Source organism: Panthera uncia, chromosome B1 (genome assembly GCF_023721935.1).
Source record: "Panthera uncia isolate 11264 chromosome B1, Puncia_PCG_1.0, whole genome shotgun sequence".
Taxonomy (NCBI): Eukaryota; Metazoa; Chordata; class Mammalia; order Carnivora; family Felidae; genus Panthera; species Panthera uncia.
In genome coordinates, this window is record NC_064811.1 from 34,830,318 (window position 1) to 34,856,465 (window position 26,148).

General features: G+C 37.3%; 1 protein-coding gene across 6 annotated transcripts in view; it reads right to left on the bottom strand.

Moving 5' to 3' along the window:
- Nucleotides 1-26,148, bottom strand: part of ATP8A1 (ATPase phospholipid transporting 8A1) — a 229,420-nt gene that overhangs the window by 108,989 nt on the left and 94,283 nt on the right. For all 6 annotated transcript variants that reach the window (XM_049630441.1, XM_049630436.1, XM_049630437.1 and 3 more), the window contains 7 exons: nt 20,690-20,762; nt 18,227-18,332; nt 16,726-16,808; nt 12,058-12,107; nt 7,609-7,678; nt 2,733-2,817; nt 183-322 (listed from right to left, as the gene is read on the bottom strand). In XM_049630441.1, the coding sequence (XP_049486398.1) occupies nt 183-322; nt 2,733-2,817; nt 7,609-7,678; nt 12,058-12,107; nt 16,726-16,808; nt 18,227-18,332; nt 20,690-20,762 (607 nt within the window). The remainder of the gene's footprint in view (nt 1-182; nt 323-2,732; nt 2,818-7,608; nt 7,679-12,057; nt 12,108-16,725; nt 16,809-18,226; nt 18,333-20,689; nt 20,763-26,148) is intronic.

The window sequence follows — 26,148 nt, forward strand, 5'->3', positions numbered from 1 at the left end:
ATTCCAGAGACTTTTTGGCAAAAGTTTTAACCGTAATTAATATCTGTTGATGCTTCGACCCGAGGAGATTCAACAGTGAATGGTGTGTCAAAATGTTCTGATCTTTATTTATTGGCTCCTGAAAAGACTGAAATTTTCTGGAAACCAAATTTTCTGTATGAGCAAAATGGTCTTTCACATACCTTTTCAATTAACTCATAACTCTCTTCGAGTTTGAGCAGTCTGTTCTGCACGGATGTGGATGCACGCTGATAGACGGCTCGCCACTCCTGAAAGTCGCTCTCTGAGATCTCAGCCACAGCAAAACATAAAGTTCGTAATCCTGAAAAAAGGTAGCATACATCCCCCCAACACCAAATAAGATTTTATTCAGAAGACCCTTCCATTTTTATATAAATAAGTCTTATTTTGAAAAGACTGGCTCAATTCAAACAATATGTTGAAGTCTGATTCAGTTGTGACACCACTTTAGTGTAAAATGGGTATTCGTGCTCCCCTCACCTTGAACCGGCACCCTGCTTCTGATCCCTAGCTCTTTCGATACATCCTTTGTGCCTTTCCCAAAGTGACTTTTCCAACATCCAAATCTTATCAGATTATTCCTTTTTTGAGATCTTTCAATTATTCCCCGGGATAAAGTCCAAACCCCCAAATCTGGCTCACTTACCCTGTACCAATTGTCTTCAACCTCCTTCTCTGCCATTTACCTCCTATACACCAGGGTCTCTGCACATGCTGGTCACTTTTCTCCCCTTTCACCCCCTCCAACTCCCTCAACTGTCTGCCTTGCATCTGCCTTAAGACTCAGTTCGTAACGTCATCTCTCGGAAGCATTCTCCTCTCACTCAGACCCCACAGGCAGAAATCCCCAAACACACCTACGGTGTAAATGACAATGTTTCATACTGTTTTTCTTGTGGATTTCCTGTATTAGTGTCCAGATCCTGGAGGGAAGGGGCCCCGAGTTCTTCATATCTCTAACTCTAGTACTGGGCACAATGGCTGGCTTGTAGATGCTTCATAGATGCTTATGAGGAAAAAGAGGGACCCCAATGGGGTCTCCTAGGAAAGCCATGTGCCTCATACAGGGATATATGCTTGTATTTATTATTGTTCTTTATCACCATAAAAGTGTAGTATAAAGAGTCTAAAAGACCTGAGGGATAGTGACAAAACAAAAGTACTCATCAGAAACACCCTAGGAAAACAATCAAATCTGATGTTTGAGATGACCTACTCCTCGTGATCAGTGTCTATCAATTTCATAACTCACTTGGAAACCACCTTCAGCCAAACAAAAAACAAAAAACGGTGGATTGGAACAAGGAAGAAGCAAAAGCATTTGTCAGCCAGGACAAATGCAGTTAATTGGGTTCCTGAGAAGACAACACCCTCACTCAAAGTCATTAACTCATAGAATAACGAGGTGCTAGTGACCTCAAGCCAAATAAAATATGACCAGGGAACATGTCAGAAATAAGAAGCAGAGAACATAAAGTGCCCAGAGGACTCTATCTTCCAAGAAAGGAGTAGGGTTGTCCATTGCCAGCTCACGGAGAGTAGAAGCTAAATCTTTGGGGCCATATTAGGACATGTTTTTCTCTTCTGGAAATTTGGCTGAAGACTTACTCTGGGGTAGCCATGGAGTAAAAGCGATGTTCAGCCCAGGGCCAGAAAGAATAGGGTGGAGGTGAAGACCAAGAAAACTTAAATTTGACTAGGAGCTGGACTATCCTCGTATCATAACCAGAGAAGAGAGAGATGCTCCCTCAACCCTCCTCCAGAAAAAGAACCTGGGCAGGATGCTGGCTAGGTTGTACCCGCCGAGCCCAGCTGAGGATGCGCCTTGAGGAATCTGAACTCTATGAACAGGAGTGTCTCCATGCTCTTGCATTTTTGGAGAGCTGGGAGAAGGTTCTTTATGCCCTTGCTTTTCAAAACCTTGTGCTTTTTAAAACATTCCTATCTTTTTGCAGCTTTTGGATTAAGAGGAAAAAGGATTTGATCAGAGGTCAGGCTTGCTGCATTTGGTGACCGTTGTAGCTGAAGCAGACAAGAGTGAAACCTTAGATGGGAGATTTAGATACAGCTCTGACTACTTCTGTTAAGTTCAGAGATAAGGCTCTACAAATTCTTGTAGTAACAGACCCTACTGTTTAAGGACTCTCGAGTCCTCCCATCTAATCTAGATCATTCCCCTAGACTATGCACTGCTCTGCTATACAGATCATATGTTTCAGGAGGACACAGAGACAGGACTTAACATGTTTAGATCCCAAGCCTCACACAGAGCCTGCCATGTGCTAGGGGCCTAAGAAGTCTTGAGTTAAAACTATACCGAATAACTATTCTTATAGCCATATAGGCTTATTTTTCTCCTCTTTCTTATTCAGACTAGCATAGCCAGTTGTTTTGTTTGTTTGTTTGTTTGTCTTCCTTCTACACTGCTAGAGATACAACATATTTATAATGTGAATAGTACCCATTGTAAAAAGTGAACAGATTTATAGGCCCTATACCCCCAAAACTTGGGGGCTAAGTCTCTCAAAATTTTAATACAGAAAAGCAAAGCAAAAATAATAGGAACAGCATATAGTATAATCTAAATTATCAACATTAATTGTTCTCTTACTTTAGGAATTTCTAAGTCAAGAAACAACAATCTTGCAAGACACCAGAAGTATTTGATTTCTTTTTATTTTAATCATGCTGTATTGCTGTATTATACTCACCTTCTGTAGCAAACTGCTCTAAATGTTTTAGGGTAATTTCTTTGTATTTTGAAGTCTCTGCCAGTCGATCATAAATTACAGTGTCCTTGAAAACAAACAGAAGGTAGAATGCAATTAAACTAAGCATCTTGAGCTTAATGAACATTAATGTTGGCAGCATTATTAGCAGCAAATCAGTATAAAAACAAGCAATCACTTTGAGCATTAATTTTAAAGCACAAAATATTTTTTGCCTAATAACACTGTTTCCCTAGTGACACTAAGAAATAAGCTTTGAGTCATATATTTTCATCTTTCTCCTTTCTGAATACATCCTTAGTTACTCCAGTGATCAACATTTCATATTCTAGCAGTACCTCACTTATCTTGCAAGATCTTCCCCAACCCTGAAGGTAGGGCAGGACGCTGCAGTGTTCCTGGGTGCCACAGGGAAAAATGGTCCAGTACTCAAAAAGTTTGGGAAGTGCTGGGCTGAACGAGGCTTGCCCTGTAGGAATACTTAGAGCCCTTAAAATGCTAATGTGAACAGATGTCTAAGGGGGCCGTGTGGTATGTTCCCCAGACTCATTCACTATGGAGCCCGGGCTAGGGATTAGGGCATCTCTATGGGGCTGGTGCTCACAGAGAACAAACTTTGAGAAACACAAGGCCAAATCCACTGAGAGGGTTGGTGGGTATGATAAGGAGAATTCTGAACAAATCTAGCATTGCCTGATAGCTGAATATTTCTGATTGTGTCACTTTATCTTCTGAAAGCTCAATTAACTTAGTCTGTAAAATGCAATTACTGGATTATCTTTAAAGTGCCTTTCGGCGTGAATGTTGTGTACCACTTACAGTTCTCTGATTTTTGCCTCTTTATAAATTGCTTATTGTTCCTTTAGTTATTCCTCAGCTTGGATTTAATGTTTTAAGAATTTTAATGTTTGGCCTTCATGGTTTTATTAGACTAGGAAAAAATAAATCATTTACCTGCAATTACTTTCTCAGTGGTATTACCCATTTTGGGGTCTCCAGTCTCAGGGCTCAGATTTGGAAGGAGGCTAATGGAGTATGATTTAGAACCCTTGAGAGAAACAAGAACTTAGTGACCTCAGGACAGATGGAATATTCCAGGCCCCAATTATGAATTTCTTTTCATTCTTTAGTGGTGGAATAGGAAGCGGGGGGGGGGGGGGGGGGGCGCAAAGCAAAAGGAAATGGTAATTTCCCCTCATGGTTCTTTTCTAGGAATGAAAGGTATAACTTGTGAAATCTATTTTTTTCCAGAGGCTAATGACTTTTTCAAAGAAATTAAATAGGCTGCTTTGAAACTAAGAAAATCTTTTAAAAAATTAAAGTCAGGAAAACCAAAGTGATAAGGAAGATTAAATTCTGCAACGTAGCCAAATTTTCTAGCGGAAGACACTGATGTCCAAAATAGAATTTTCTATTTTCCTTATGGTATCAAGGAACGCAAGAGACAGAATATACATGAATTATATGGTATGTTTTTAAACGATGGTCACAACTGGCCATGCTTACCTGTCAGAAATACATGAAGATCAACTTTTTACCCAGAGTAATGCTCATTAATTCAGAGAGCTACATCAAATATATGGTACGTGGTTAGGACCAAAAAAGGTTTCTTCACAGGAACGAAAGCGTGTGCACCCTTAGGATTGGATTAGAACCTACTGAGTCTACATTTACAGAAGATCCTAACTGGATTTACTTATCTGGTGTCCTAGCCCTCAGCAAGGTAAGATCAGAAAACAGTGCATGAGGGGATGTTCCTGGAGTGCACGGCACAGATTCCAGGTGTTTATGTGAAGAGTCTACAGCTTCAAGATGAATAATAACTCATCTGAGGTCGATTTTCACTTGAAAAGTTGTTTTCCTGTTCATCTTTTATTTTTTTAATTGTTAGTATTTTTAAAATGTATTTTAACGTTTATTGATTATTGAGAGAAAGAGAGAGACAGAGCATGAGCATGGAAGGGGCCAAGAGATGGGGAGACACAGAATCTGAAGCAGGCTCCAGGCTCTGAACTGTCAGCACAGAGCCCCACACAGGGCTTGAACTCACAAACCGAGAGATCATGACCTGAGTCAAAGTCAGACGCTTCACCGACTGAGCCACCCAGGCGCCCCTATAGGCACCCCCTATTGGAATAGCGTTTTTATTTTCTTGAATAAATTAAGATTTTATTTGTGTCGATATAACTTTTTAAAAATAGGCTACTATTGCAGACATAAACTGTATATTGTATACTTTTCCTTTTTTTTTTCATTTAAAATTAAAAAAGCAAGGCAACTTCATTGCAGAAAACCTGGAAAAGAATAAAAAAATAAACCATCCATATCCACACACACAGAGAACCACCATCTCTCTGTGCTATATTCTAGATGAACTCTTCAGTGCTGTCTTCCAATTCACTAACTCTGCCTCTGCCCCTTCCACTCTGTTTAGAGTTTATTCCATTTACTGATGTTTTCTCTTGATCTTTTATGACTTCCAATTTAGCTTACATGTACCCCCACCCCTCAACCCCAACTTCTTTTTGATTAAAAATAGTTTTTTTTTTTTTTAAATCATGTTGAGCTCTAAGCATCCTTGGTCAGACCTGTCTGTACAAATGATTTCACCTGGAGTGAATTCGTGTCCTGTGGTTTACATGCTTGTTCTCTCTTCGGCATTAGACTTTCCTCATGTGTCCCTAAGTTTTGCTCTCACTCTCTCCCTGTTTGTGTGTACCCCAATCTGATGGTTTTATATTACCCCCCAGCAGAGTTGGTATGAACTTTTCTTAGTCTCTTCTCATAATTAGGAACCTCATCACTGTCTCAGGCATCAAAGAGGCTCCCATCCACATTTTACAGAAAGCACTATTTGCCCCCATTGTCTCACAGAAACCAAACTCCAACCACTGCTCCCCAATCCTGATCAAATCTCTCTTTTTAGATCCTCTACTCTTCACTTTTAGCCTCTTCTTTTCATGTAATATCTCCTTACAAGATCTCATCAATCCTCTGCTTTTAGTTTCCAGCTATACTTGTTAACTCCTAAATCTGTATCAGCACCCTAGATTCCTTCCCCTGTATAATCCAAACATCTCTGCCTCATGGCCCAGATGTAGTTCCCAACCCTCTATCATGGGACATGGTACCACTTCGTCTACCCAGTTAAGTTGAAATTGGATAACAATCCTAGATCATGGTTTCCCTCATCACCCACATGTAATCAGTTACTAAGTCCTAAATCTCCACCCTCTCAATCCTCTCTGCAACTGTCTTGGTTCAGATCCTTATCAACTCTTGGGACTATAGTCAATAGCATCAACTGGTAACACTGTATGCATCTCTTTTCTGCCTTAAGCCATCTTCCTAAATGGCATCAGAACAATTCAGAAAAAAATATAAGTTCGTGAGCATGAAAATAATGCATGACCTAATGCATGCTCACCTTGCCAGCCTTGAATTCTGCTATTCTCTGCCAAACTATGTGCAGTTCTCAAGTGTACCTTGCTGTTTTACATATTTCTGCCTTTTTAGCATTCAGCGGCATTTCACAGCCAACTTGGTTGGGAGTGAGGGGAAACAATGCAATAAGCAAGTTAATGTATACAAACTCTCCATGATTATACAAAAAGGAAATCCAGTGTTTTTATAGTTTATTCAGTGCTTTAACTCCCCAAAGGTTCTAGATGGACGATTACTCAAAACTAAGAATGGAAGGATGTAAGTTGAGTGTAAACTGGACACATATCAATCATTCCCTTATCACTAAATACTACCCTTGGAATGTAGGAGAGCTTTAAAGCATACCTCAATATTGTATACTAGTCTTCTCTTTATATATATTTTCCTGACTAGGCTCAGCTCCTGACAAGTGTTGGGTCTTATCTTCCTTTTTCCAAAATCCAGCTGAAAGGCTGGTAGATAAAGTGCACACAATGAATAAATGTTACTTATTTCAGTCAACAACCGGAGGAATTCTAAACCTAAATTTATGAGACGTCACGAAATAATTCTACCAAAATGCTTTAAAAACACGGCATTCAAAATTGCATTTCAATGCTTTAAAACCAAGGCATTGAAAAACATTTTCAACAAAAACTTAAGTAATAAGCTTTGGCTTCCTAATAAGTTCAGTTTCCAAGTTTCATTCAATAAATCAAGGTTGCAATTATATTTAAAATTGGAAAGTTCTAAGTTGGTAAGTTATCTGACTAGTCCAAGTAGATTAGGTGTCCAGAAAGGATAATTCAGAAGAAAAATGCTAATTTTAAGAACAAAAAGTGGCTCTGGTCCGTAGACCCCGTATTTAGATTTCTATGAGTGTAAACATATTTTAACTAGGAAAATTCACTTCGAATGACAAATTACTATTTTTGTCAATATAACCTGCCAATATACAAAAGCCAACCAATAGTTAGAAATTCTGTTATAATTAGAACAATGCAAAACAAATAGTAATGACCATATGATGAAAACTACAGCAGTCACTGTGATCCAATTTTTCCCCATGTTTCTATGGTCTTTAAAAAAATTAGATTCAAACTGGTGTGGATCATTACATTTCTAATACAATTTCAAAGCATTTTCTACTTTGTCTTCTAACGTATTTTATAATATAAACCTCAAATATTATGTATCAAAAATTGAATTATATACATAACCTAGGCCAAATTTTTTCAAAGCACCAAATTTACCCAGAAGGAATTCCGCATTTCACCAGAAGAGGCTGAACACTATTACTATAAAACACCAAGGAAAGTGGATGTCAGCAACTTTATGCTAAACATCTGTGTTACATTTCCATAGCAGAATGCTGAATGTATACATTATAAACCGTCATAAATCAGAACTGTTAAAGACAAAAATAAAAACTTACAGCTCCTTTGCAGTAAAGTCGTAACTTCCCGGATGGAGTGCGAACAATCACCGACATTCTTTTTCTAGCGCTGAAAGAAAGAGGTTTTCCATAATGTGTCATCATACTGAGAATATGCATATATATGTTTGTCATGCCTCACATATTTTAACGCTCACAGTGAAAAAGTAAATGTGACCAAATTATGAGTCCTATCCTTCCACATACACAAACTGTCCCCTGGGTGTATGGTTGGGTATCTTTGAAAGTTACATTATGTCTTTTTAAGGCACCAGGGTACCATCCACTGCCCTAAAGGAATAATTTACAAAATGGATCCCAGGAAGCCTGCAAGAGCAGAAGAGAGTTCTGGCTCAATGTTTTAAGATTTAAAAAATATTAAAGTCAGTGTCTTTTAAGGGGAATTGTATGTTACAGCTTTAAATACAAACAGAAATAATAATCTATGTTAAATATATACCCAAACCACACAGAAAGGCAAACACTGGCACTTAAAAACTGACTTATGCATTCACAACGATTGTTTTTCAATGATTACTAGCAAACCACTGGCATCATGTAAAAAGCCCAATTTATATGACAAAGCTAAGCTAATGAGCACAAGCATTTTAACACCGCATTGGCGATATAAAAATGGTAGTCAAACACACAGCATCTTGCACTGCATTTGCAAAGAGATAGCAAATGACATTGAATAGAAGTGGCACAGACTGCATAAGATATGCCTCATTTAGAAACAGGCGCATATAAGCATTCTCTCCAGAAATGAGGGAGAAGAAGGACTTCTCCAGGGTCTGTATCTATTTGTTTACCTTACAATATTCTGCTACGAACTGAGGTGAGTCCAATATAAGGAGCAGTTAGATATGGTATCCTAGCATACCACACAGTCAGGAGTTTCTTTCTGAGGTATCTAGAAATATTGAGTCTTCTGTTCCTCCATCTAGAATCCCCACTGTATTAGTACCTCTGATCGCTGTCCCTGTGCTTTGGGAATACATTCAATTGGGCCCTCTCCGTAATGACATTGAATAGTCTATATTCTGTCTCAGCCCTTCTTGGTGCCTCCTTAATCCAACTTTAATGAGATGGTCCCAAACTCATCAACTTTTCTGCTCCTTTTTTCTCCTGGCAAAACTCACAAATCTTGGGGAAATGGGAATGCTTTCTGTGGCACCACAGTAGAAGGACATAGTTGGAGAAAAGTCACCCTGCCACCGAGTTTAGGAAATCCAAGATATCCATGTCACCTGGGTGCTCACTACTGTTCAGCAACATGTCACCTTTTTCTAATAAACTTGCTCTCTATCTGCAGGATTTGGAACACCTTCTCCCTTCTCCAAGTCTCTAATGAACCCTTGTACTCTGGATCCTTTGAATTTTTGCAATTCACCTTGATGAAAGCTACAGACAAAACATCTCTTTTTGCCATTAACACCTACACATTTATCTGCTGGGCATCATCCTCTCTGCCTCTTTTCCTGACAATGGAGGAAGTATTTCTTTTCTTATCAGAGGACTTCCTTTCACATGTGAACCTCCTCTCTCACTCTTCTTCCTCAGTAACCTCACTCCTCAAGCTATGCTGCCCTCCCGAGTCTGCGTCTTCCACTTCTAGACTGGGTCCTCCTCATCAGTTGCGCATGTTTGAGTCTCTCTCCTACAAAACTCAGCCCAAAGAATGTGCCCCAAGAGAGCCACATCCGCATTCACAACTCAACCTCAAACAACTGCTACACTCATGGTCTCCACCTATATCCCCTGAACACCCCCCCACCCCATCACTGCCACCTGACTTCTCTCTTGACCTTCCCACTGAGTGGCTAAATTCAGCATATACTTTCCACCTTCAGCTCACCTAACCTCACTGCAGTCTCTGACACAGAAGACCACGGTCACCTTGAAATTCACCTCTTCTCCTGGCTCTATGCAGTTATCCTCTCTTTATCCTCTACCTCTCTAACCACAAAGTAGTTTCTTTTGCAGATTCCTCTTCTTCTAATCAACCCTTAGAAGTTGGGGTTAGTCATAGAGCAATCCTCAGCCTTTCTTATTTCTCTCATTCTGTATTTTATATCTAAGAGATCCAACTCATTTCTTTGGCTTTAATTATTTTAGAGAGAGAGAGAGAGAGAGAGAGAGAGAGAGAGAGAGAGAGAGAGAGAGAGAGAGAGAAAGCCCATTTACAGGCCAACAAGAACCAAATTTATATTTCAATCATAGGCTTCTCTTTTATGTTCCAGGCCCTCATATCCATGGCCTGTCCCACCACCTCCATCCGTATATCTCAGGGGCATCTCAAACGTAATGATTGAAACATCTCATCCCGCACATCTATTCCTATATCTGCCATCTGTATAAACGGCACCTCTACCTACTCAGCTGTTTACGCCAGAGGCTCTAACCCCTTCCTCCTTTCTTCTTCCACCTCCAATCCATCCCAAAGGCCCCCTGACATTCTTCCAGAAGGTATCTGGATTCTATCAACTTCACTTTCTTTGCACTACCATCATCCTAGTCTGAACCACTAATGTTTTTCCCAGAGCCTCTTTTAATACCACCATAGCCACTTTTCTCACTTTTATCCTTACGCCTGCCCCATCGCTACATCCTGATAGACCTTAAACCCCTGACTGTGCTTTATTTTTCTTCGTGATGCTTCCAGGTATGTGTTAATAAACAAACATACCCAAATGCTAATGATATACTATTTATAGTATCTTGTGGATATAATGCAAGTGGACTTAGCAAAAACAGCCACTTTGACATGAAAAAAAGAGGCCAGGAATACATTTTGGAAATATATATATATATATATATATATATATATATATATGCTCTATTATAGTTACTCATCCAACTTCTCATGCATTTTCCCTTGAGTCTTTCAGCACATACAAGTAAAGAGAGCAGTGTTTAAACAATACATTAGACAGACCCCATTATTTTTTATATTAACCACTGGCATGCGGTCACTCCCAACCAAGATAGCAACCAAAGCTGGCATAGAAAAGGAAATGACTTTTTTTTCCCAGTAAGTTACAAGTGTTTCTATTTATTTATTTTAGTTTTTACTTAAATTCCAGTTAACATACAGTGTATTATTAGTTTCAAGTGTAAAATTTAGTGACTCAGCACTTCCATTCAATACTCAGTGCTCATGATAAATGCATCCCTTAATCTCCACCACTTATTTCACCCATCCCCCACCACCCCTCCCCTCTGTAACTGTAATCAGTTTGTTCTTCTAAGAGTCTGTTTCTTGGTTTTCATCTCTTTTTTCCTCTATGATCGTTTGCTTTGTTTCTTATACTGCACATGAGTGAAATCATATGGTATTTGTCTTTCTCTAACTTATTTCACTTAGCAAAATACTCTCTCGCTCCATCCACCTTGTTACAAATAGCAAGATTTTGTTCTTTTTTATGGTTGAGTAACATTCCATTGTGTATGTATATCACATCTTTACCCATTCATCAGTCAATGTACATTGGGTTCTTTCCATAATTTGGCTATTGTTGATAATGCTGCTATAAACATCAGGGTGTATGTATCCCTTTGAGTTGGTATTTCTGTATCCTTTGGGTAAATATCTAGTAGTGCAATTGCTGGATCATAGGGTAGTTCTATTTTTAACTTTTTGAGGAACCTCCATAATGTAGGAAATGCCTTTTCTAGTCAGTGAGTGTATAAGCTTGCCTTATGTAGGAGAAAGTTCAAGGATTTAGGTAAACTCTTATTTCCTTGAAGAGCAGTGTTACCTCCTGGCCGTGGCCTAGCCTTAAGTGCCCTGTTAATGGTGATGCAATCTTTAAAAACCATCCTGTTAACTGAGGCCTATTTGCCCTAAGAATGTAGGTTAGGAAACTCCATAGTCATGAAGAAATAAAAAAGCCAAAATCACGGAGATATCACTGATTATCATTAGAAGGCATCTATTATTTGACCTTAAGAAATAAAGTAGGATAATCTCTTTGATTGCTGCTTTTCCCTACTAGATGGTAACTGATTTTATACCTAATGGAGGGATGGATATGGTTTCTGAAATCTCAAAGATAATTAGATACAATGAACACAGAATTAGACTGCTGGGTTCTTGACTCTGATTCATCTTCACTACACATAAATCCTAGTGCATCTAAGTATAATGTGTCCAGATCACCAGCCATGGGACTCTTGGTCCTATACTCCACAGTTGTGATGCAGACCAGCTATGTTCAAAAATATTTTTACACTGCCTCCAGGAGTCATGTCCTGCAGTACTCTGAAGATGGGTGTTTATGACTTATTGGCAGCTATGACAATTATAAACTACACTGATGATTTTAGTATTTTGTCTAAATAAATTTAGCTAAATAAATAAAGCACACTCCTAGTTATTTAAAAGAGAAAAACAAAAATGTATAGAATTTCATCTCACAGATATAAATCACAGAGCAGCTGCTTTACCTGGTGAATTCCAGAACATTGAGCAATTCGTATCTTTCTTCTTGCCCCAACTAGAAGAAAAGGAATACGTGATTACATCAGGTTGGAAGTATCTTTGGCTTTTTGGAAATAAACCCTATGCATGAAGTTTTAATGTAAAAAATAGCACAAACAAAGCGTCCCTTCTGAATATATCCTCTTTAATTGAATTTATTAACTTTCAGGTTAAGATGGAAGACTGAACATATGCATTTAATTTCTGTCTATCCCAAAGTCTCACTAAAACTAGAGTAAACACTTAAAAAAAGGAAAAAAAAAACCCAAAACAAACCTTACAATGGCAGGAAAGTCAGAAAGAGGACAACAGCACCAGAAATTTGCAAGCTAAAACACAGATCAATGAATGGCATCTTAGCAGATACAAGAAGGCTGAATGCTATAGTGGTCATGGGAAAGGCTGACAATCCACTTGATTTATACCACATAATCCTTAAATGGTTTAAGGATGTGAGAAAGCAGAGAGCTCTAGAATTCTGAGACAAAAGAGGGGCCTAAAATGGGAAGAACTGGGTAGGAGCCACTTGAAAAGCAGCTCTCAGCACTGGCCCATCCTTTTGTCTAGAAGCTGACTGGCACAGCTGAAGATACATTGTGCACTGCGATCATATTCATATCAAATGCTGGGTCCCAATACCCATAACTACTCAGCCAGACCTTCCCAGGCAGAATTGCAACATTACTCTCTGGGGAATTCAATAAGCCCGAGAGAAGCCTTACAGGTACAGACACTATGACTTCCCAAACAAATCCCCCCAGACCAACCTAGAGTAAAGCTCAGTGTTGACAAATACCCCTGTAGGCTCAGAACCGTCACATCAGCTTTCAAATTCCTCATTCTGAACCATAAGATTAACAGACATCTAAGGACACTAACATGGAACAGAGATATCAAAAACAAACAGATAAAAGCAATTTCGAGGAAAAAGAATTCAAAAACAAAATTTCAAGTTGACCTGCAGAGTTTCAGCGTTGGGTTTCCTGATGGGCACAAGAGGCTCCTGAGCAGCCTGAATGTCTCTTCACTTAGTTTCAAAACCAGACTGAAGTGCTTTGTCACATGATTCATATGTGGCATTTTCTGTTCTATTACTGGAACTGGATAACTGTGCCTTTCTGGTGGCATAAAACTTTTTTTGCAGTGTTATATACCCTTGGAAATCCTGCTGCATTAGCCAGTACATGCTTTTTAATGGGACCCATGAAGAAAATGTCTAAAACAATGAGACTGTTTGTAATAATTCTTATGTTTTTAGGATTCATATTTATACCCTGGCTACTGCTCTTTGGTAGTATAGGAGGAAACTGGCCTTAGCATTCTGCATATTGCAATGTGTGTCAAAGACCTGGTAGAGTCTGCCATACATTCCATATGAAGGGATACGGTAATTAAATGCCGTTCTTTTCTCCTAAGTAGAAAATGAGAAAACTTAGGAAAAGAACATTTAGAAGTTGATTAGCTTTTGGTGAAGTACATTTTCTCCCAAAACTATAATCACTACAAAGCAACTGCAGTGACAGTTTGAGACCATTTTATATTCTGGAAAAATCTGTAGTTTAACTAAATGCTTATAAATGCTTTGTAATTAAATGCTTTGTTAAATGCTTGTAAAATTTTTTTAGATGAAAATTTCAAAAAACTGTCATTATTCCTCTGAGAGGAGTAATATATGTATTACATTCATGAAAGAAGAACAGGATACTATTAAAAAAGAAATATCGAGAGAACAAAAAAGCTTCTTGAAACCAAAAACATGATAGAAGAAATAAAAAAAATGAGTAGAAGGCTGAGAAGATAAAGTTGATGAACAGTTTCAAAAAGTAGAGAAGGCAAAGACATGAAAAGCAGAAGACAAAAGTTAAAGATTACTTCAAGAATTCTAAAAAGAGAAAGTAGGTTGGGAAGAGGGAAGGAAAATGGAAAAATTTTCCAGAATTTAATTTTCCAAATGTAAAAAAAGGGTCCACCAGTGCTCAGGACAAAGGGTTAAAAATACTCCCGGTAGGGTACACTTTTATGAAATAGCCCAACTCTTGGAAGAGAGAAGGTCCTGGAATCTTCTAGAATGTGGGGGAGTGGGCAGGGGCAAGCCATAAAACCTGTGGAATCATAATGGCTTCTGATTTCTCAGTTAGGTGTACTGGAAACCAGAAATATAGTGGAGCAGTCAAAATTCTAAGGAAAATAATTTCTATCCTGGAATTCTATATTTATTCAGACTATCTAAATAAATAAATTACTCCCTATGTATCTCTTCCAAAAAGTCACTAAAGAATGTATTCCACAAAAGTAAAAGAGTAAACCAAGAGCAAGGAAGACATAGGATTCAGGAAAAAAAGATCTAACACAGACTAGAGGTAAAGAAAGTCCCCAGGAAGGGGTGCCTGGGTGGCTCAGTCAGTTGAACATTCGACATTGGCCCAGGTCTCACGATCGTGGGTTCGAGCCCCGCATCAGGCTCTGCACTGACAGCTCGGAGCCTGGAGCCTGGAGCCTGTTTCAGATTCTGTGTCTCCCTCTCTCTGCCCCTCCCCCACTCATGCTCTGTCTCTCAAAAATAAAATAAAACATTAAAAAAATTTGGAAAAAAAAAAAAAAAAAAAAAAGTCAGTCCCCAGGAAGACAACAAACCAATTCCAGGATGACAACTGTGAACAGAATGGTGACCCATCAACTAGTGTATCTGAGATCCTGAGAGTCAGGAGCTGGACTTATGGAGGACTATCACTACTATGTCCTCTGCTTTGAGAATGACTTTTTAACCTGAAGAAACAAACAAGAAATGTATCCCATCAAAACAAGGAAGTTCACGAAGAAGATCTGAGATACAGGAAATAGTTCAAAATGGAAGAAAATCAAAAGAAAATCTACAAAACCCAAGTGTTGTAGAAGCAGGTCTTAGACAACACTGGCACAGACCAAAAAGAATGATGAATTTCTAGAGGGATGGGGAGGTCTCAAGGTAAGAACTGCCAACTGACAGATTACATGGTGTGGCTGTACTGATAAGAGTGTACCAAGAAGGTATGGCAACAATCACTAATAGGTTAAAAAAATAAATAAGGCAATTGAAAAAAAGATAAGGGACTTATCTTTAGGAAATAAAGAAAAAATTATTTTCAGGAAATAATTTATAACAGGAAAAACAAAAAGAGAAAAAAATTCCTGAATACAACAACATTCAACTATGAACACTGGTACAGGCATAATAACAAACATCAAATGATGATTTTTTAATGAGATGCAACTTACATACAATGAAGTATGCCGACTTTAAATGTATAGGTCAGTGAAAACTGTGTCATTTGACAATGGTACAGTTGTGGAACCACCCCAATCGAGATAGAGAACATTCCCATCACCCCATAAACTGCTGTGCCCTCCTCCAATCCATTTCCTGACTCTGAGGCAATCACTGTTCTGAATTCTATCCCCACGATCACTTTTGCTGATCTTGAGCTGTATATACATGTGCGTGTGTGTCTTTTTTTTTTTTTTAAATTTAGAGAGAGAGAGTGTGAGCAGGGGAGATGGGCAGAGGAAGAGGGAGAGAGAGAGAGAATCTTAAGCAGGTTCCACACTCAGTGCAGAGCCCGACATGGGGCTCAACTCCAGGACTCTGGGATCATGACCTGAGCTGAAATCAAGAGCTGGACGCTCAACCAACTGAGCCACCCAGGTGCCCCTCGAGCTGCATATAAATGAAACTAGAGAGCATGTATGCCTTTGTGTCTAGCCTCTTCTGCTTCAACATAGTGTTTTTGAGATTTACCCATGTTGTTGATGAATCAATAATTCCTTCCTTTTTACTGTTTGGATATTCCATTGTATGTGTATGTCACAATTTGTTTACCCCTTCTCCTGTTGATGGATGTTTGGTTTGCTTCCACCGTTTGACTGCTCTGAATAAAGCTGCCATGAACATTCCATTAGATGTCTGGGGACACATGCTTTCATTTCTCCTGGGTCATTATGACTGACGAGTACCATTGCTGGGTCAGGTGCAGGTTTACCTGTGTTAGAAAACTCTAAGGGTTTTTCCAAAGGTCTTGTGCCGTTTAACATATCAACTAACAACATATGGATGCTCCACTTGTGCCACATTCTCACTGACATATGGTGCTGCCAGTGTTTTTAATTTTAGCCTTTTTAGTGGGTATATAGCATCTCACTGTGATTTTAATTTGCATTTCACTGTTTACTAATGATTTTTTTTTAATGTGCTCACTGGCCATTCATATATCTTCTTTTGTGAAAGGTTTGTTCAAGTCTCTTGCCTATTTTAAAAATTGGGTCCGAATACCTGTTTAACTAAAAACTGTCATGCAACTACAGTAATATCAGGAAGGGATAGTGAATCAAGAGAGATAAACCCTCATTTAATCTAACAGAAGACAAAGTCAGTAGATAGGTTTAAAAGTGAAGAATCAAGACCTATATCATTAATCCCATATGCTTTTGAAAATATGAGATTTTTACATGCCTGAAGAAAGAGATATAGCTGCTTCTGGAGAAGGGGATTAGAGTAAGGAACGTCTATTTTATTATGATCCTTTGATATGATTTGATCTTTGAAGTTATGCATATGTCATTCCTTTGATGAAAAAGAGACTTAAAAATAAATAACTTACGGAATCTATAATCACTGAGTCAGGTGTTCTTCCAGTGAAAACAAAATTCAATTGTTTGGCTGCTCTGACCAGTGCTCCTTCATCTGTTTTAGGAAAACAAATGAAAGCAAATACACGGTGAGATGAGAAATTATCCCCAGTACAACAGAAATACATTATTGTAATATATTTTCTGTTTAATTTTAAAAGAATTAAAATTCTGTTTCTTCTGGTCCCTGTTATTGAAATCCGTTTCTTTTAAAATTATATGACGGGGCTCCTGGGTGGCTCAGTCGGTTGGGCGTCCGACTTCAGCTCAGGTCACGATCTCGCGGTCCGCGAGTTCGAGCCCCGCGTCAGGCTCTGGGCTGATGGCTCAGAGCCCGGAGCCTGCTTCCGATTCTGTGTCTCCCTCTCTCTCTGCCCCTCCCCCGTTCATGCTCTGTCTCTCTCTGTCTCAAAAATAAATAAACGTTAAAAAAAAAAAAGATAAAATTATATGACAATGCCAAAGGAACGAGTAGAATCATCTTAAGGATCTGAGACATGTATAGAACCAGGAGACATATTTTACTGTTAGTCATACACAGCTAAGAAGGAAAATTTAAATGTACCTTTGGTTCCACATATTCTCTAGAAAACCTTTCTCAAAACAAATGCACAAAATTGTCTTACATTTGTGCTTTTCTCCTAAAACACTGAATGTAAAAAAAAATACTAATTGAGGATTCAATTTAAATGGATATAAATGCACTGTCAACACTTCAAACTAATATAACATTGTGTGCCAACTCTAAAAAAAAGAGAAACTTGGACAAAGGAAAAAAAGAAATGGATATAAATGAATTGATGTTTTATTTTATCATGTATTACTTTCATCACCATACTACATCAGAATGAGATGTAATTTTTTTATGCTTTTTAGGAATTTGGTACATTCTACAAGGTCATGGGTGCTGGTTTAGAATACAGCTAAAACATTTAAAATGAAGTTCTTTAAAATATATTCCTTCTTTCCTAAAGTCTTGCAATCATCAAACTGACTGCCTAATTACATTGAAAACAGGTTTAAAATTAAGCCGAAGTATTAAATATTGATAACCATGCTAATACATATTTTATTGAATCCCTTTCAAATGTGTGAATTTTCTTCATCCAAAGAAATACTCAAGCTCCTTGATTATCATTTCCAAAAGAGGAAAGCAAATTTGTTATTTCAAAGAAGGGAGAACTTACTGTGTGTAAGTACTTTTTAGTACTTTATACTTGTGTGAATTTTGTTATTCAAATTTCCACATAATTTATGTCATATACCAAAAGTTATATATATGAAGTTACATATTTTAACCTATATATTTAATTCTGAAAGCCAAGTTTTTCTAATTAGTAAACACATTTTTTTAATAAAAAAAACACATAACTTGGTTATTTCACTTTTTCAAATTAAACTGATTTTTTTCTAGACAACCTGAAATTTCAGAACAATTTTCCACTGAAAAAAATATAATTCCTTCCTTTGTACCTGGAGATGCTGCTTGATAAATAATCTTATCGCCTTCTCGCTCTGGCACTGCTGTGTGACAAACGGCCATCATTGTAAGAAATTCACATATTATAGGTGCAGTTGGCTGTAAGAAATAAACACATAATTCAGCCTTTTTCACCTAAACATTTTGACACTAATGATAGCAATATTACTTCATGTCTATTAAGACTGTAGCTGTAAAGCATTGAAGGTGTGAGGGTATAGACAACTAAGAAGCCAACAGTTACTATGAATGTATTTTTAAAATCATTCATTCCTACATGCTTTCATTAATTTTTCAAACAATTATATAAGACAACTTGGTGGTACCAAATAAAAACAGCACAGTGAAAAAGGTAGATATAGTCAAATCCTGCCCTTAGAAGACATGAGAGAAATTCTAAGATGCTCATTTACCTGGTTCTAAATCTTGATTAGATTAAGCTTTTGGCATTTGATCTTACTAGGGTTCCACCACTTTGTTCGGTGATAATGGCAGGATACCTCTCTGTAAAGCTTTGTCCTCCCTCTCTCTACAAATGACAACCCTAATCTGAAACATGTTTTACTAAATACAAAGATTTGGTTGAGCAATTACTATGTACAATGGATTCTTACAGCCTGAGGAAGACATAAAAGCGGATCCTTTCTGCAAGGAACTTAGAGCATATAGGAAAAAAGAAGTCCGATCTTTTATTTTTTTTAATTAAAAAATTTTTTTTAAATGTTTTTATTTATTTTTGAGACAGAGAGAGACAGATCATGAGCAGGGGAGAGGCAGAGAGAAAGGGAGACACAGAAGCAGGCTCCAGGCTCTGAGATGTCAGCACAGAGCCTGACGTGGGGCTCGAACTCATGGACTGTGAGATCATGACCTGAACCGAAGTCAGACGCTTAACTGACTGAGCCACCCAGGCGGCCCAAGAAGTCAGATCTTTTAAATTAAACATCTTCCTGTTCGTCCCCCGGTGAAAAGAAATATCAAATAAAAAATATTCTCCTATGGTCTTGGTCAAAAAGCAAAACAAAACAAAACAAAAAACAACAAACTAAACGAAAGCACAACTGCAGTGATTGGAAGGGTAAATCATAACATTATTTGAAAAATCTGTTCTCAGGCTAGTACAGTAGACAAAACAGACATGGTCCCTGCTGCATGAAGCTTAACTTGTGGGAAAGAAAGAACACAGATAAATACACAAATATTTATTTATAGTGTGAAAGGACCATAAAGGAGAGAATGTGCAAATATCATGTAATGTGATTTGGGCCAGTCTGATGATGTTTGGCCTCATGAAGAACTGAGCAGAGTTTTGCATCAAGCAGGAATCAGACATGACTGAAAAGTTCCTAAAGGAGGAAAGAATGAAGTGTGTTTGAAAACATATAAGCCAGTATGGGCTGGGGGAAAGAAAGAGCAGCTCAAGCGAGGTTGGTGATTTAGGTAGGAGCCGGACCATGTATGGCTGAGTTAAGAAGCCGGAGAATGGTTTTGAACAGAGAAGTGATGGAAGTGACTTCCAGTTCCATCATTCCAGTTGCCATGCACAGCAAGAACTGGAGGGGAAAAAAAAAATGGAAGCAAGGAGACTGGCTGGGGAATGCTGGGAGTCTGGACGAGGGTCGTGAAAGAGAGAAGGAAGGAAAGAAAACAAACAGGATATATTCTAGAAGTCAGTACTGATGAGGGCCTGGTCACCCCATAGAGCTGGAGATGGAGGGAAAAGGAGGTATCTAAAGCAGCCCTCAAGTTCCCGGAGAGAATACTAAAAAAACAGGTGATGGTGCAATTTGAACCCGAGAACACAGAGGAAAGAGGTGGTCAAGGTTTTTGTGGATCCTGAACCTCCTATTCTAGTTGTGAGAAGAGACTGCTAGAGCTCCACTCAGGGGCACAGGTTAGTGAGACCATGAATGCTAGAGGAGCATGTTTTGAGGTAACGATTACCAGTTCAAGTTTTGACATCTCGAGCTTGCGATGACGATGGGGAAAAGTTCTGGGGTGTCAACTTCAGGAAGCCGTATCATTTGATCTGACAGAATTTTTATACTAAGTGACAGTAACTTCGTAAGTCAAGCAGTCACTTTGAGCAGCAGGTATCTGGACTTCTTACTCTACAGAGTTGGCACTGGCCTGTTGTTTTGAGCAGGTAATTCATTTCTAGCATTTCTACAGATACTCCGAAATGGTGAATAGTGAGTTGTTTCATATAGAGTTCTATAATTATTTAATAGAAGACATTTTGAAAAGACAGAATATTGATTAACAATACTATTAAAACTGAATTTCTAATAACCATGAATTTGTGTTGACCAGGTAAAAGGATTTAATAAGAATAGATTTTGGTAAGTATTAAATGATCCTGAAAAAAAAGAATATATAAAGAGAGATGATAATCCAGAGAAATACTCATTAGCTTTCACTCATTAACAAAAAGATAATGGTTTTATGTTGCTTACATGATTATTTTGGAGGTTTTCCAACAATGATGAATCACTAAATGTTTTTTCGTCTCCAAACTGTGAGCTCTGCCTGAAGGGGAAAATAAATGGAGCAAAACTGGTTCATTGATACAAGTCATTGTTCTACTTGTGACTAACTTTTTAAATAAATCATTATGCAAACCCTTAATAGATTCAATATAGTCTGCATTTCCAGATATCAAAGATTTCATAATTGAATCATACAATATTTTCAATGATTCTAAAATGTAATGGACTTTTGCAGTATAATAAAAATAGTATTTTATAGTTCATTTTTCTGGAGTGAAATTATACTGTAGCCACATGAAGTTTAAAAACTTTTTAAAAAAGTAATAAAACTGTTAAAATACCTGGAATTTAATTTCTTCTACTCCCGTTAATTTTTTCCAGGTTTTAGAGTTTGAGAATCAAGTTATTATAAAAAACAATATTGATTCTTTTACTTTAGCCAAAGAGAAATCTTTATTTGTAGTGACTAACATTACAGAATTATCATATGGAATATAAAAATATAAGGAATAAGCTTTTTATATATCTTATCAACATCTGTCACTAACAGATGTCTGGTATATTTATGTATATATCACTTGTTCTGTGTCTATATAAGAAGATCAAATCATAAAAATATATGGGATTTTTTTTGCGTTGTGGCTATCTTTGGATGAGCAAACACTTATGTACTACATATGAAATAAATGGAATCAAAATTGCGTCTTAATCTAGCTATTATTAATCTCATGGCCATGTGGTTTAATATCAAGATGTTGAGATTAAAAGAACAAACAGCATTTAAGTGGGAATGTCAAAACTAAAGGGTGTATTTTGCAATGGTTCAGTGAAAATATATACATCTAACCTTTTGTGCATAAAAAAGAAATTCTGGAATTCACCAAGGAAAAATATGTATCCAGTAATAAATAGCTGTAACCCAGAAAGCTCTTAATCACAATTTTTACAAGTTACAGAATATTATCAATGCCAATATGCCAAATATCAAGAGTTTCATATTTTAAATCCAGCAGTTCGAAAGGAAGGAGAAACTGAAGAAAAAAAGAATTTGAAATAATGAAACATACACAGTATCAATGAAATATATATTTTCCCATAAACCAAAGAAGGAAGTTAGAACGTTTATAATAAAATACAGCTCCATTTACATGTAGTAGTTTGATCTATTAATTATGAAAATTATAATATAGTACATCTTCATTAGCATGTAGTAGTTTAGAATTCTCAAAACATCCTTAGGAGACAGAATAAACACATTACTACTTTTCCTCTAGTTTTAAAGATAGAGGGGAAAATCCAGTAACTTTTAAATGATTTATCAATGGGAACATAAAAAACTGACATAAGTTTTCCTCCAAATACTACCATTTCTTAAAAAGAGTTTATTTCTGAGGCTCCATAAAGTCTCCCTATTATTAAAATGTATTCATTAATGGTTGTTATACATTCCTACTTATTGGTTAGATAAATTGAAATGTCAAGGAATAATCATAGTAACATCTTGCATGCGGAGGCCTATCTTCTTTCCAAAGGATTCCAGACTAAAAGCTTTCACAAATCTGAAGATATGTCTTGTTAATCTCAACAGAAACCCTTTAATCTCATAAATCACAGTTACCATAATTGATACAACTTTCAAATGTATTTATAACAAATAACTCTAGATGTGCAATTGAAACCTTTACATGCACACATCCTACCCTCCATTTACCAATGAAGCTTCTTCTACCATGAATAATGCTAAATAAGAGCTCTTCAACCAGGAAGTGGCTTCTTTTCTAAGATCATAAAAAACACAAATAAGTCATCTGCTAATCAACATAGCCTGGGTTGGATAACTCAGGCATGGAGCTCTCACTACTCCTCTCTGAAATCTTACAAAACATTCACTGTTAGTAAAAGTAAACATAAAATTAGAAGGCTCATGTCATTTCAAAATAAGAAACAACTGCCTTAAAAGTAAAAGTGAGAATTTAAACTCAGTTGACAAAACTGTATGAATCAGCAAACCGCTCACAAATACAAATGTCAAGTCAACATTTTGTTAGATTTTTCCACAGAAATTTTCAAGTAGCATGAGGCACACAAGGAGACAAAGAAATTATGGTGTTTTGCAAGAAGGAATAAGATAGGGAGTGTAACATTAAGGTAAGGAGAATAAGAAGCAGGTGGCCCACAATGCCACATAAATGGTAGCTTCCTGCAGGCTTATTTAAAAACTAGGATACATTGTAAATAACTATTCCCTGAGTATACAAAAATGAAGATCCCCCAGAGCAATAAAAATTAACAGAAAATTTAGAATGTATATGGCTTCAGTCAGTACTACTTATTTTCATCTATGACATCATGGACTATGACATTTTTTAAAAATTCAACACTCATTACAATGTTTTCTAAGGTCATTAGAAATAAAGGAAAAAAACAGGTGGAGCCATACTTTTCACCTTAAACCAAATAAACCCCAGATGGATGAACAATTTAATAAAGATACTAAAGATAGGGGAAATTTTTTAAAATAACTTAGGAGTGGGAAATGCCTACGTATCACATGCGTAATTCACAAAACAAGTAGATAAATCTGACTGCATAAAATTAAATGTTTCTGCATAGCAAAAACTACTGCAAGCAAAAATCAAAAGCCAAATGAAAAACTGGGAAAAACTGTTTCCAACTCATATAATGAAGGTCAGTTTCTGTAAAATAAAAAGAACTCCCAGAAACCAATATGACAGAGATCAACAATATGGCAGAACAATGAGCAGATGAGGAAATACGAGCGCTTTAAATACAAGCTCTGGTTTACCTGAAAATGAGAGAAATGAAATTTAAATTTATCAATTTGGCAGAAATAAAGTTTGACAATTCTGTGCTGTTGTGATTATGGAAAAAGATAAATCATACCATTGGTGAGAATGAAAATTGACATAACTTCTCAAAAGGACAATTGGGTAATTTCTACCAAAATTAAAATGCATGTATCCTTTGATCCAGTAATTTCAGTTCTAGGAATTTACACTAGCTATCTACCTAGTGCAAAATGTACGTACAAATTCATTCTTCGCAGCACATTTTTTTTTAATAGCAAAAGATTAGAAATAACTCAAGTACTAAGAAAGATGTTGCTTTAAAGAATTGTGGTACATCCACATAACGGACACTATACAAAAACCAGGAAGGTCTTCATTTGATCTTGGACCAACCAAAAAGATGCACTGTCAAAAGAAAAGCTGGTACAAAACAGGGTGTATAGTATGCTTTGCTTTCTGTAAATACATGAGAAAAAAATACGTGCATGTATATATGTAGAACAGATCTGGAAGGATACACCTGAAACTGATTACACTGCCTGCCTCCAGGAGGCGAAATGAAGGGCTCAAAGAGAGAGAGAAAGGAGGAAAATCTTCCCCTCCTTATACCATTTGAATTTGCAACATGTCATTGCATTATGAACTTTAAAAAATAAAATTTAAATTAAAAATTAAAAACAAGAATAAAATCCACATCAGCCACAGCCTACACTAAATGTATACATTATGCACATACATATAATACACATGTGCACACACAGGAAGACAAAGGTGGTGTGACTATAAAGCACCAGTTTTTGAAAGGATCTGCGCCTCTGGCTTTTAAGTTTCTTTATTTTATTATATATAGAGAGATTGTGTGCATGAGCAGGGGAGAAGGGGCAGAGTGAGAGAGACAGAATCTTAAGCAGGCTCCATGCTGAATGTGGAGCCTGATTTAGGGCTCGATCCTATTATCCTGGGATCATGACTCGAGCTAAAATCAAGAGTCAGAAGCTCAAGGGACTGAGCCACCTAGACTTCTGTACCTCCTACTTTTAAATGATGCTATCGGTTGCAAACTAAAATCGCTTAAAAGGAGATTTAATTTTTAGAAAGGACTTTGTTCTTGGGACCTCATGAAGATAAAAACCTTCTGCACTGCAAAGGAAACAATCAACAAAACTAAAAGGCAACCAACAGAATGGGAAAAGATATTTGCAAATCACATAGCAAGCAAAGGTCTAGTATCCAAAATCTATAAGGAACTCACCAAACTCCACACCCGAAAAACAAATAATCCAGTGAAGAAATGGGCAGAAAACACGAATAGACACTTCTCTAAAGAAGACATCCAGATGGCCAACAGGCACATGAAAAGATACTCAACGTCGCTCCTCATCAGGGAAATACAAATCAAAACCACACTCAGATATCACCTCACTCCAGTCAGAGTGGCTAAAATGAACAAATCAGGAGACTATAGATGCTGGCGAGGATGTGGAGAAACGGGAACCCTCTTGCACTGTTGGTGGGAATGCAAACTGGTGCAGCCACTCTGGAAAACAGTGTGGAGGTTCCTCAAAAAATTAAAAATAGATCTACCCTATGACCCAGCAACAGCACTGCTAGGAATTTACCCAAGGGATACAGGAGTGCTGATGCATAGGGGCACTTGTACCCCAATGTTTATAGCAGCACTCTCAACAATAGCCAAATTATGGAAAGAGCCTAAATGTCCATCAACTGATGAATGGATAAAGAAATTGTGGTTTATATACACAATGGAATACTACTTGGCAATGAGAAAGAATGAAATATGGCCTTTTGTAGCAACGTGGATGGAACTGGAGAGTGTGATGCTAAGTGGAATAAGTCATACAGAGAATGACAGATACCATATGTTTTCACTCTTATGTGGATCCTGAGAAACTTAACAGAAGACCATGGGGAAGGGGAAGGAAAAAAAAAGTTAGGGAGGGAGGGAGCCAAACCATAAGAGACTCTTAAAAACTGAGAATAAACTGAGGGTTGATGGGGGTGGGAGGGAGGGGAAAGTGGGTTATGGGCATTAAGGAGGGTAGCTGTTGGGATGAGCACTGGGTGTTGTATGGAAACCAATTTGACAATAAATTTCATACTTAAAAAAAAAAAGGACTTTGTTATTCAGAGTCGTGTCCAGTCAAGTCCAAGAATATGAATAAGTGATAGAATTCGATAATATATTTGTTGGACATTGATTTTAACCAAAGTAGTAAGACCTACTTTTCCATATGGCTCAAAATGTTTTTGAAGGCAATTACAAAGGAGGAGTTCCAAAAACATTCTGTGAAACGGCTGCATCATTGGAATAAATAAATTACCTGTCAACGTAACTACTTTCAAGACTAACACTAATTTGGATGTGTTAGATCTCATTATTATACAGTCATACCTGGAAGAATGTTTTCATGAGTCTGGCTGCTGCAGCAGAAAAAATAAATACCACTCATTCCATACATAATTATATACCAGAAGAAAATGAGAAAATAAGACCAGAAAATAGTACTATCTACTGATATTATGATAATACCAACAACCACAGTGAAATGACTAAGCACAAAATACAATAAGGGAATCCTTCTGGAGAATCATCTT